The 13,570-nt window shown below is 45.0% G+C and overlaps 1 protein-coding gene across 1 annotated transcript in view; it reads right to left on the bottom strand.

Annotated features, from left to right (window-relative positions):
* Nucleotides 1-13,570, bottom strand: part of LOC105488996 (uronyl 2-sulfotransferase) — a 316,456-nt gene that overhangs the window by 100,822 nt on the left and 202,064 nt on the right. The window contains exon 5 of the mRNA XM_011753546.3: nucleotides 10,453-10,606. Coding sequence (XP_011751848.2) covers nucleotides 10,453-10,606 — 154 coding nt within the window. The remainder of the gene's footprint in view (nucleotides 1-10,452; nucleotides 10,607-13,570) is intronic.

Raw genomic sequence — 13,570 nt, 5'->3', positions numbered from 1 at the left:
TCTTACACATCTGCTGACTCTTTCTACAAGTCTTATCCAAGTGGTTAGTTAATTACAAAACCCAGAAGTGAGTGAATAATGCTCTGCAGGTGGTAACGGGACAGCCATCTTACTATAAAAGTCACACCAGTGTTATTTCACCTTTAATGCAAAGGAAGATGCATATGCAAACTTTTAGCTGAATGTTGATACAATTCCATTGCATTTTTACTTTGTAATATGAAGTGAAGAGCCATTTTTTAGGAGCCAATGCCTTACCCATTAGGTGGCTGGGGCTTCTTGCAGATTGGTGTTTTAAAAACTTTGCTTGTCATGAAATTGAGTAAGCTTTGGTTAAAATTCTTTCATTCAACTGTGAATATCTGCATGGGTTTAGGGTCAGAGAAAAAGTGGTTTGTTCTAGAGGCTGTGTGATTTTGTAGCCAGTTAAGCTCCCACCTGTTCCATTCATTCCTGGCTGCTTTCCCAGAAAGTACATGGGATAAAATCAAACTTCTTATGAAATTCCTGCCAAACCACTTTTACTGGTATCATTTCTACTCTGTCTGAAACACTCATTGGTCAATTAGAAAAGGGAACAAAAATTGTTTGTTACATGTGCTTAGCAAATCTCAATGACTGTAAACCAGACCATCACAATGTCCAGGCAAGATTATTTACTGTATAACTTGTTCAGGCATTTATTTATTTTTTTAATATTATAAGGCAAGTTTGAACTTTTAACTGCATTTCAGGAGATTAGGCATCTATAAAACCTGTTTCTATCCAAGCTTATTCTGAAGCTCCAAGATACTTAGCATGGCCTTGGCTCCCCACCTACCCACCTCCTTTTAATAATAAGCTCATGCTAACATCAACATCATGCCCCATGCTTTGAGAAGAAGCCCTCAATATGGTGATAAATGGTCAGACATTCCCTCTTCTTAGTTTCTATCCTCCTTATAGTCAAGTGTTTTAGTCTTGTCCTTCAACTTCCAGCCATTAGAGGGCAAGGCTGCCGCAGCTAACAAATCCTGAGTCTTGTTTTGAGAAGCCTGAGTGAAGCAAGTATTTTTCCAATTACACACTATCTAATTCAATTTACATTTATTAGAAAAACTGCCAGCTATTTCATGTTAATATTGACATTTTCATAAGTACTAGCAATTAGAATTCAAGCTGAGATTCCAACAAAGCTCTTAGATGTTTTACACTTACTTTTCCTGTCTTCAGACTTTGCAAAATATTTTTAAGAACACGTTTGGAGGTCATTCAGCCTTTGGGGAATTTATACTGTGTATGTAAAACAGTTGGGCAAAGAAAAAATATTACAAATGGCAAAGCAATTGAGGACAACTATAGAGGCATGCCAACTTCTGCAAAAATAAATGTAGAGTATAAAATTCAAAATTTAGCAAAGTTCAATGGAGCCATTAGTTTTTCGCTTTACATAAAACTTCATCCCATAGCTTCTTTCGATAGCAAGCCCATTGACTGCATTCACAGAACATTTCCTGACTGCATTTAAAACATAGTTCTACTCACCGACATCTTTTAATTTAGCATTTGCACGTCTTTGTATGAATTGGCCTGCATTTAAAGAATGTCACATGTCTCTTTGAAGAGATGGCAATGGACTTCAAGTGCCTTGTCAACCTAAATAAAAAGATGTCCATATGCTAAAATACTTTATTCATCAAAGTGCTCATTCTGTTTTACTGTCTAAAGCATGGCTTCCTAAAGTGAGATCTGAAATGTATAGTATAATGTACACTTTGGTTTCTGGATAATAAATATTATTTACTTCAACTTTAGAAGAAAGTCTGACTTAAGACATATATAGAATATTCCTAAATACAACAAATAATATTGTACTATGCCATCAAACCTCTTCAATGATATTTATTTGCTTATGCCAATGAAAAGCCTAACAAATAAAAATGTCTAAGGGGAGAGCAAATACAGGTTTTTCCAAATGGTCAGAGGATAAGAAGGTAAGCTTCTATAAGGCATTCAGGGGGTGCTTCTCTCGGTAAAAACAGCTCCTGCTAAGGCAGTCAGGAACGGATGTGTTGTTAACTCCTCAGTAGTTCTCAACCTCGGCTACACGTTGGCATCACTTCTGAAGCTTAAAAAAAAAAAAAAATCCCAAAGCCCAGGCTGCACCCTAGACCAATTAAACCAGAACTTTCGGGTGTGTGACCCAGGCATCAGTAGTTTTCAAAGCCTCCACAAGTGGCCGAGGCTGAGAACCACCGCTTTAGTAAATGTTAGCCACCAGCCCCAGTAGGGGCGCAGCGCCGAGCGCCAGCGGCGGGATACAGCTGCAGCAGCTCCGCTGACTCACAGCGAGGGGCGGGGCTCATAGCAGATGAGCTCAGCTGACAGGTGGCCGGCGGATGCACCTGGCTGTGCTCTGGCGGTCCTTGCGGTGCGTGCTCCTGATGGGACCTTGTATGGAGAGAGGTCAGGCAAACCTGCCTTGGCAGCCATCAGAGCAGCGTTGCTTCCCCCACTACTGGGACATCTGGAGAAACAGTTTACTGTACCCAAGCTCCTCACCTCCCTAAGCCCTCTGCTCCTGCCAAATAGGCGGTTCACCATAGAGTGAGCATCTTGCTCTCAGGCTTTTACACACTTTCTAAAATGTCATTTCACTTGGAACAGTCCCCTCCTGCTGTCCCCAGAGCCTTACTTCTGCTGCATCTGCTTCTACTGCTAAAGACAGCACCCACCTCTCCTCTGTTCGTCTCTCCTTTCCTGGGAAGCCGCTCCCAACAACCCCAACTCTTGGTGGTTTGGTTCCTCCCCGCATTTTTCAAATTGCTAATTTAACACATCCCAGCCAATGACAAGTCCTGTACGGCTGCACTGAGCTATTATTAACAACTCTCTCCTTGTTGGTATTAAGCTTTTCAAGTTTGGGTCTTCTGTTGCTAACTAGGCGGCAAGCAACTGGAAGCACAGCGATGAGTCTTCAACCTCTTTGTAATTGCTCCCTGATTGCCGCTCCTGACCCCACCTGGAGCTGCTCCTTGCACCTGGCTGCTGTCCCATAAAAACTTGCTCCTTGGTTTGTCTTGCACTTGGATCACTGCAGTAGCCTCTGATCTATCTAGCTGGTCTATCCACACTGACTTGAAGCCCTTGGCCAAAGTGATTCCCCCAACAAAATGTAAAAGATTCAGGATGTCCTGTAAACATGCCTCTTTTGCTTTAAGTCCTTTAGTGCCTCCCCAGGGATCTTTAACAGGGTCTGGGAGGCTCTATGAGGCCTAGCACCTGCCTGCCCACATCACTGGACTCAGCTCTTTCCTTTCTCCCTCAGCTCACCCTGCTTCATATTCCCTGGTTCCTCCTCCGTGCTCACTGTGTTCCCCTCTGCCACAGGGCTTTGTATGTTCCCTGTGCCTAGGGGTTCTTCCTTCTCTTTCCCTTCAGATATAGCTCAACCAACACTTCTCTGACTTCCAGACTTGCCAATTGCCCCACACAATGCCTGGACAGCACCATGTCTCTCTGCATTGTAGGATGCAGCCTACATCCTACATGTAGGATGTGATGCAGCAACTATTTCACATACATTTGTGTGGTTTTGGGATGAATGCTTGTCTCCCTGGCAGTCTGTGAGCTCCGTGAGGACTGACAGTGTCTATTTTAGCTCAACATTTTATTTCCAGTTCCTACCATAGCTCCTGCTACACATAAAGTACTAAATCAATGTTTATTGAGTGAATGAATGAATGACAGATGGATGGGTGCATGAGTCACTAGTAGAAGAAAAAAACAAAATGTATGACTGGCCACTTGGTTTTGCAGACCAGGGTCAGGAAAACCATGGTTTGGTGCCACTGCATAGTAGAATGCACAGTGGCAAGCACTTATAAGTGGCATAGCCAAGTGTCAGAACGCCTGTCACACCCACGTCCCCTCCACAGTTCCCCTCTGCCCCCTGCTAAGTAGTCCTTGGTGACACTGTGGTAGGCAAAATAATGGACCCTGAAGGTGTCTATATCCTAATCCCTGGGACCTGTGAATATGTTACCTTGTATGGCAAAAGGGACTTTGCGAATGTGAGTAAGGTTACAGACCTTGAGAGGGGACACCACGCCAGATTATCCGGGTGAGCCCAATCTAATGACATAAGTCCTTAGAAGTGGAAAGCCCTTTCCAGCAGGCTAGAGAAATGAGATGGTAGAAGGAGAGGTGGGAAGCATAAGAGGGGCCCAATCCTCCGTTGGTGTCTTTGAAGATGGCTGAAGAGAACTGGGAACCCCTGGGCAACCTGGGCACTGACACTTGAGTGCTGGAAGTGGCTCTAAGTCTCAACAATTTCTAGTTTCCATGCGGCTTAGCTGTGCTGTGGTTTATGTGCTTCCCATGGGGTCTGGCTCTGCCTGGCATTCATTTCCTGGTCTTCACTGGCCTGCAATCCTTTTGTCTTCCTTCCCACAGTTCTCCTGCCCCCTGGCTCCTGTTACCAGAGGCAACCTGAGTGAATTGTAAGCCCCTTGTAACTTGGGTAGCCTCATGCAAGCTCCCCTTATTTGTGGTTTGATCTTAACCACCACTCAACCTCTCTGGGTTCGCCATCCTGGTTCATAAGAGGGGAATGAGGAGTGCTCATACCTGCACCAGGGGAGACTGTGAGGGCGGATGCCCTAATATGAAGCAAAGCATGCTAACCTGCTACACACCACACACGGGACTGCTGTTTGGTGGTAGCACAGGGGGCAGGGAGTAGCATTCTATTCTAGCTCCAAAATTCATCTGTTGGTCCCTCCTCTCCTCCCTTGCCCCTTCCTTTACCCATCTTGTTTTCTGTTTGCCTGAAACTCCCAGGGATACCCTCAGGTCTTGCTAACTCCCAGAAGTGGCCTTTGGTCCTAAAAACACCCATGACTCCTGCTTTAGATACACCCAGGACAAATGTATTTCACAGTGTATCTCTGAAGCTAGGGCTTCCTGGTCCTCCATGCTCCTGGATGGCTTGCATCAGCCTGGCGGAGCATTCGGCTCTGGCGTGCCTTTCTCATTACTCCTTGGAGGGGGAGAGTACGCGTGTATATGACTTTCCAACCCAGGGCCTACAGGAGCTTAGGTTTCCATGTAAATAAACACAGGACAAATGTATGCCAGCGGGCTGGGATCAAAACACATCTCCAGCTGTTGGGAACACAAAGAGAAGCAGTTTCCTTAGAAACAGGTTCCCAGGGGAAGGAGTCTAGTGAGGCAATCTGAGACCACAGCAGAAGCAGACCTGAGGGTTCAGGACCCAGTATGTCCTGAGCCCCAGGAAAACAGCAGCCCCTATGGACTTCCTGAGCAGAGGAGCTCCAGGTCTGTAGGAAAAATGGCCCCTTTAGGTCATGTGGAGCCAGTAACAGAGATAAGGGGGTGGGAGCATCAATACTGAGATGTGTTCTGGAAAGTTTTAGCTTCCAAAGCACTTCTGTGTAGAATGCTCAATTGACTCTCCCAACAACCCTGTAATGCACGCAAAGTAGGTAATATGGTCCCATTGTACAGATGAGACAAGCAAGGTTCACAGAGGCTAAATCCCAGGCCAAGTCTCCCAGCTAAGGCAGCTGAGAAGGGAATATAAATACACCTTATCTTAGGCCCCTGGCTCAGCCTGCAATTGGAAGCTAAATCTGAACTAGTTGAAGACCAAGAGCATAATTTTCTTATCTTTACGGATTTGGAAAACATAGATATTTACTGAAACACTTAAAAAGCAGACAATCCAAAGCCCTTCTTCATTTTATTTATTTAAGAAAAACAATGCCTTAGGAATAAAGGCAATGCCTAAGGTTTCTTTCACTCACAGGACAGTCTCAGCTGGTTGGGACAGAGTGGAAATTTCCACACACCAGTGTTTCATATGTATACTTTCAAAGTTAAAGGACGTTTGGAGTCCAAAGCTTTCAAGCAGATTAAAATGCATAGCTTTCTAAAAACCTTTGCTGACTCTGGCCAGTTTTCAGACTTCTCCAGAATCCAACAGGGCCAACATGATTCACTGAATTCTTTATGAATTAAGAAGCTGTAAATTACACATCTTTTCTTTTAAACATGCATTACTTTCCACACTTTACAGCCAAGCCGAATAAACAGTGTTACAGAGGTAGTGTTCTCTCTGGGAAGATTTTCTCCCTTCTCTTCCTATTCTTCAAACAGAGGATGGCCTAGTGAAGTGGCAACAGTGGTTAGGGCAGGAGCCCAATGTGACATTTTTGAGAACTTTCACCAGCAGGGTGAAAATGACAGCATAAGAAATCCACTTTCATGGAAGCTCCAAGATTGGAAAAGGGAGTGGCTCCAGCAGGAATAAGATGCTCTCCCTCATCTGGAGATGACAACAGTTGCTCTTCATTAGAAAAAGCTTTTCCATCATTCATTCTTTCATTAAATATGGTCTGTATGCCAGGTATTTCCCTGCCCTGGAAATAAAGGAGGCCGGACATGAGCTGGAGAAGAGTCTCAGGTGCTGGGATGTGTCCAAGTGTGCCTGGGTTCAGAGGACCCTCATCCCCAAAAAGGAGGCAGCCAACTTCACACTGGGGAGTTTCCAGCTCTGGACAAAAAGAAATGAGCCTAAGACAACTGCCTTTTCACAGTATGGCTGCTGGAAGTTGAACTTGCATCTATGCGAGCACTAATTTATTTAAAAATGATTTTCCAGGAAATGCAAAGGAAGAAGAGTTTGGAAAGAAATAGAAAGTTTGAGAAAAGCTAGTTGTTTCCAGAAAATAAGGTATAGCTATAAGACGCTTGAATATTTGAAAACAAATTGCTGTAACAGCGATGTCTTTGTAAAGATGGAGAGACGATGTTACCTCAAATGATTCTGCTTCAAAAGCATGGGACTTGGCCCAGTCCTCTTCTCGCTTTACCCTTCAGGAAGTAAAACGTAAGGTCTGAGTGGGCAAACACCACCGAAGTGGAATCAGGAGCTCTGGCTTCTCCTCCTAGGAGGGACTTTACCCCACCCTGAATCCTAGGCCCGTTCCCACACCTGTAAAATGAGAGTCCTTATCTTCTTTGGGGTTCCTGCAAATCCCAGGATTCCTTTACCCTTTCCATTTTCTTCCAAACCACCCTGCCTCACAAGATGATATTATTTCATCCTCAGAGCAGGCTGGGAGGCAGGCGCTGGCCGCTCCCAGCTGTATGCTAAGCAGCTCTGGGAGGCTCAGGGCCAGGGGCAGAACTGCCCGATTTTTGGCAATAGGATAAAGCAAGGGGCTTTGGAGCACTGAGATCTGGAACGACGTGGTAAATCAGCAGACCCATTTCAGGCCAGCACCCAAGACCCTGTGGGCATGTGGTGTGCAGGGAAGGGCCTCCAAGGGGAGGGGTGGCCTGCAAGGAGGGGACAGTGGGCTCCTCACAGCTGCCTGTGCCCCGCTGAGACACAAACAACACCCTCTTTTGAGTCAGACAACTGACTACCCAGGCTTTGCCAAAATGAGGACAGACTCTTCTGAAAGGGGCCAATTTTATTTCAAGGGTCTAATGGGACCAAGGAGATGGAATTAAAAGTTTCAGCTATTAAAAAAAGGCAATAGACCATCTTCTTCCAAATAAACAAACTATCCTTTGAACAAGAAGACAGCCTTCTAACCAGGTCAGGCTGGAACTAGACCATGAAGGGGACACCCACTCCCCACCACCACCAGGCTCTCCTCTCTTGAATCTGAGCCCCCCGACTTTCTGCTGTGCTGCTTTGGGGAGCCTAGTGCTTTCCTGCTGGGGCCTTGCCAAGGATCGATCTGATGAGCTCATGTGACACAGACCCTTCCCGAACACAGTGCTTACATTTGGAAAGGGGCCCCTACAAATTTCTAAGGGCAGAATTCTAGGCAGGGAAATCTCCCTACAATCTCTCAAGTCACATAATAAAGGCAGTTACCAGCTCTTCGAAAAGATAACACTTGCCCCAACTACCAATTTTCAATATTTTATGACCTTTTAAAAAAAAACTCCAAACCAGGCTGGGCATGGTGGCTCACACCTGTAATCTCAGCGCTTGGGAGGCCGAGGCGGGTGGATCATTTTAGGTCAGGAGTTCGAGACCAGTCTCGCCAACATGGTGAAACCCTGCCTCTACTAAAAATACAAAAATTAGCTGGGCATGGTGGGAGGTGCCTGTAGTCCCAGCTACTCAGGAGGCTGAAGCAGGAGAATCGCCTGAACCCCGGAGGTGGAGGTTGTAGTGAGCAGAGATCTTGCCACTGCAAAAACTCCAGCCTGGGCAACAGAGCAAGACTCTGTCTCAAAACATAAACAAACAAATAGAAATTCCAAACCATAATTTTTCCCCCTCACATTTGCCACCTTTCTCTCTATGATTGCAGCTTATTATTTGTGTGTGTGAAGACTACATTATATGAAATGATTTACAGGATGGCAACAAAAGCTTGACAGAGCGGAAAAAGCTGGAGCATTCCTCTCAACTCTTACATTAATATTTGAAGAGCAGTGTTCATAAGACATGTTTCCATATCATTGGTTTTTTGGCGTTTTCTGCTATTCTCTGGTTCTAACTTTCTTAGCATGAGGATTGAATCAGAACTATGAAAGAATTATCTGGATTAAATGGAATGTATGCTCTTTTTAAAACAACATATATTAATCAAGATCCAAAACAAATAATGAATATAATTAGAGAAGACATTATTCTTGTAGTAAGCGGTTCTATACTCTGAGTACACGTCTCACCAAATAAAAAACATATAATCATATTCATAACCTATAGTTTATTTTTTATTTTATTTATTTTTAATTATTTTTATTTATTTTTTATTTTTTTATTTTTTTGAGATGGAGTCTCACTCTGGCACCTAGGCTGGAGTGTAGTAGCACAATCTCGGCTCACTGCAACCTCTGCCTCCCAGATTCAAGGGATTCTCCTGCCTCACCCTCCCAAGTAACTGGGATCACACGCGTGTGCCACCATGCTCAGCTAATTTTTGTATTATTAATAGAGACGGGTTTTCACCATGTTGGCCAGGCTGGTCTCGATCTCCTGACCTCAAGTGATCCACCTGCCTCAGCCTCCCAAAGTGCTGGGATCACAGGCGTGAGCCACTGCACCAGGTCTCATAACCTATAAAGAAATAGATTAGGGTTTTGCCATCAAAAACTAAAAAAAAGAGGAAAAGCCCCTTTTAAAATATATCATCAAAGGAAGAAAATAAAAATAAAAAAATCATCAAAATATTTCACTGATGTCTTAGGTAGTTGATCAAATACCAAGGTGAGTGGAAAGCCACATGGGTCTGGTGTAGTCGTCTGGCCCTGACTGAGACACTAACTTCTCTGTATCTCAGTTTTCTCTACTCTAATCAGGGATTTGAAAACATGAATGTGACACTGAGGGGACATCATCCCCAAATGCTCCCAGCCTCTGAACATCCGCTTCCATTACGTGTTTAAAATGAGATGAGGAAGCAGCGGTCCTGGCCTTGGCCCGGAGATTCGGTGCTATTCTCCAGCGGCAAGGCTGCTGCTGAGGGCGCATCAGCAGTGGCCTTGGCTCTGGGCGATCTTCCAGCTTTGGGAACAACACCTCTGACTGATCCTCAACACTTCCTTCGTTCCTGCTTGTGCCCAACAACAGCCCAGGATGGGTCCAGGTGAACCCCAAGGGCTCTCTCAGACACAGAGACCAGGATTTCAGCCTCCTGGGCACCAGGCTGTCAGCTCCTCAGTACGTGTGTCTCTACAATGGGATGGGAAATGTACCTTTCGTTTTAGTGCTCGAAGAAAGACGCGCAACTCCACCCTCCATTTCTGTTACCAACCTCTGTGCTGCGGAAATAATTACTGGACTCAAGACTAACATCCCTTATGGAGCCGAGGGTCCCAAAACAAGTCTAGAGAAAGCAAACAATTACTGGTCCAATGACAGGGTTCTATCGCACTGTGGTGGAAAGAACCCAGACTGTGAAGGCAGGAAACTCGGAAACAGTCGGTCGCGGTTGTGCCCTTACCTGAGAGGTGACTGGCAAATCCCACAACCTTTGGAATCTCAGGGTCCTCATCTGAAAACACTCCCTCCCTCCCAGAGTGGTCATGGGAACTGAATGGGCTGAGGGATGAGAAAGGGCTCTGCCGCCCTCTAACAGACACCCCCCAACACCTTTGTTCTTCTTAAGCAGGACAGTGCTAGTCAGGACTCCTTAGGAAAGACTGTTTCCGCTCTGGGACCCAAAATCTAGCACTAAAGACAACTGAGCAAAGCAACATCAGAAGATCATTTGAGGAAATGTTCATTAAGATCTGGGTCACCCGGAACCAGTTTCTCTCGCCAAGACCTCCTTCCTGCGGAAGCACCCTCTCTGCCCCATGCTCCATGAAGGCGCCAAGGGCAAGGCCTGGGAAGGGAAGAGTGAGCCTTCCCTGGTGGAGGGGTTACTCCCCAGGCAGTGGGGAGACCACCTTTTGCATGCAACAGGACTGACTTACCAGGTAGCGCTCCTCCTGCCTCATGCTGGGGGTGCGGATCATGTGATTCTGTTCCCCTCTCCAGTCTCCAAAGCGACGGAAAAAATAGTTAGATAAGAACCGGTTGACGGGGTCTCTAATGATGTTGATGTAGACAGGCTGGTCTCCTCCAAACCTAACACAAACATTGAGTTCGTTACAACCCATCACTGCAGGAGGAAAACAGGGCCTACTTAGACAACACCTCCCCTCCCCTCTAGGTTAACTTACTGAAAGATGATCTCCTACGCGAAGGTGCCAATGACACGTAATAAGCAAACAGGGTTTTCTGATAGGCATTTTATTATCATGCAGGAAGTGGGGAGGATGATACCTGTTCCAGGTACCTGTTGAGGGGCTGTGAGGACATTTCATAGTATAGCACGGTACAAACCACACCATTGTGCATGTTAAGGAAGAGATGGTGTCCAGTTTTCTCACTAGGCTGTAGGCTTCTCGAGGATGGGGGCCACTCTGTATTGGATTTAGTATTTCCAATGGCTAGAACAGAACCCATGGGGACACAGTTGGCCCTTGGTGAATGTTTCAGTTGATTGGTAGGTTCTGACTGCCTTGCTGAGTGAGATGGCCTTTCCTCTACATTGTAATTCAAACAGTTCTGGGTCAGGTGCTCTGCAGTGAGTGAGTGAATAACAGCCAGTCTTCACTGAGCACTCTCTATTCATCTTGTTCTAAATACCTCATGCAACCAGCTTGCTGAAGCCCCATAACACATCAATAGAGTAGAAAAAATAATTATCCTCATTTACACTTGGGGAAACTGAGGCAGGAATAAGGTTCATAACTTGTAGCTGAACTAGGATATGGGTCCAGGCAATCTGGCTCTAGAATCTATGCTCTTAATTATGGAAAAGTGATTTCCGGAGTTGAGGAAATTTTGTGTGGGATATCAAGAATAAAACAATATTCAACATAATTATCCTCAAGTGATGGCAAGTGGCTTCAGATAAAAATAAAGCAAATAGCCAGGTGTTCCATTTGAATTCCTTCCATGAAAGGATTAGATGAATCCACTAAATCTTGGCCGAAGAACAAGGTCTTCCTGAGGCAAAGTGATGAGATTGGCTGGATTTGTCTTAACAATTCCTTCTTTTTCTCTTTGAACTGCTTGAAAGCAGTAGCCTTGAGGAGTCCGGGGAGACTGCCCCAGTCTCTGGGCAGAGGTCATGCTCTGGTGACCTCCTGAGGGGCCTGCAGGGTTCTCTAGCCCTATGACCTTGTGACATTCTGAGGAACGTGCCTGGGCATTCTCTCAGGGGTCAGAAAGAACTCTAAGAGAAAACAAACTGACAGGACCCCGCTTCTGCCTCTCTCCAGGAGCTAGCAGACTCCATTCACCTTTCAAAACCCAGCTTGGAGTCACATCACATCCTTCGGCAATTAATGCCCAACCCAGGGTCCATGCCTCCCTCCTCTGTGCCCCGGGCCCTCTCTCCTGCACTGTGTGGAAATGTGTGCCTCTCCATCACACTGTGGGCCTCCTGCAGCCAGGAACGACACCCTCTAGCTCAGTGTGTGGCACACAGTAGGTGCTCAACAAATGATGACCAAATTAAGAAATGAACATCTGAGTGTGTGCCTCTCAGTTGTTAATGTTTCTTCTCATATCATGGGACTCTGTTGTCAGAGGAAAGGCATAACAAGCCACCCATCCTTTTCTGTGTATGAATTCATATAATGTTGCTCTTGGTTTATCTGCATTTTAAAAAAGAATCTTCAGAGAGAAGAATCCAAAGGGACAACTCTGAGATAGTGGAATTTCAGGCACCAGGACACATGAATGATACCCTGGAGCCCTTAAATACTACCACATTGGAACACACACTGCTCACGGATGAGATTAGCCTTGCAGTGTGAATCTTGTTAGTTCTCAGAAATACACATTCATGTAACTGGATGAACAACTCACTGGAGTCCCAGGAGCTAGCTGTGCCAACCACCGGCTAACTACTGTACACACCCCAGATTTATCCCCCTTTTAAAATTAAATTGTGTTTCATATCTATGATAAACAGTAACTAAAGTAATAAAGCTAGGGACTAGGAAGACAAGGCTTGCATACCAAATACACACATAATTAGACCCTCAAAATTGCTTCACGCTTTTAAAAACCTCAACTGTTCTTCTATGTTCATGTGAAGAATGATTGCTAGTGCTAGTTAGCAGAACTGCCCAATCATATGAATCCATGCACAGTGTCCCCTCAGGAGATGGCTCTCAGCCTCACCACTGCCATCTTTGATCAATGGTGAGAGAAGTAAGGACTGGCAAGTCTTGATGAGCATGGATGACTTGCTCTTGTTTGCATGCTGCAACCCAATGCAAGATTTCCAGAATAATTTTCCAAAATAGAAGTTTTAGATGGCTTAAGACTATATTGTCAAGTATCAGATAATATAGTAGGCTCTCTCTAGAAGTTTCTAACTATGAGAAAGAGGTGTCTGGTATATATCTCCCCCTTTGCAGAAGGCAATAATGGTTGCAGGCTGCCAGCCCTCTGTACACACAGCTTCCGCCAAATTGGGAAAATCTGGGGTGACACGTCAGTTATACAGAAGAGGCCAGAATACCACCATGCTACCACCAGGGACCACAGCATAGCACATGTCCTAGTGCCTGAGCAGGGAAGCAAATTTCCCTACCCTCATGCCATCTTCTTTCAGCATCAGTTTCTCCTCTCAGTATTTTAAAACTCTGTTCAGAATTCCTGGCTACCATTTATAAAGTCCCTGAGTTACCTGAACCTTTTGCTCACTCATGATTTCATTCTGGGGGTGAGAATGGTTTGTACCCTACCATCCCATACAGTGAAAAACCCTGCCTGATTTTTAAAAGCCTTAAGAGAAGATTCCACAACCTCCCTGTGAAGTCTACTTTGTCAGTTGAAAAGTCTTTCTTACACCCAGCCAATATTTAAAATTTTCCTTTTATGCACATTTCCTTTTGTTTGAACCATTTGACACAAAGAATTTGCGTCTCCTATGCTTTTACAACGCTTAGCCTTTTCAACTTCAATTTTAATTCCTTTAACTTTTTATTGTTTCCTTCAAAAATTCCTTTAGCTTTTATCTTAAGACTT

The sequence above is a fragment of the Macaca nemestrina genome, chromosome 5 (assembly GCF_043159975.1).
Source record: "Macaca nemestrina isolate mMacNem1 chromosome 5, mMacNem.hap1, whole genome shotgun sequence".
Taxonomy (NCBI): Eukaryota; Metazoa; Chordata; class Mammalia; order Primates; family Cercopithecidae; genus Macaca; species Macaca nemestrina.
The sequence above is the reverse complement of the archived record's forward strand: the minus strand, read 5'-3'. Positions and strand labels throughout refer to the sequence as shown.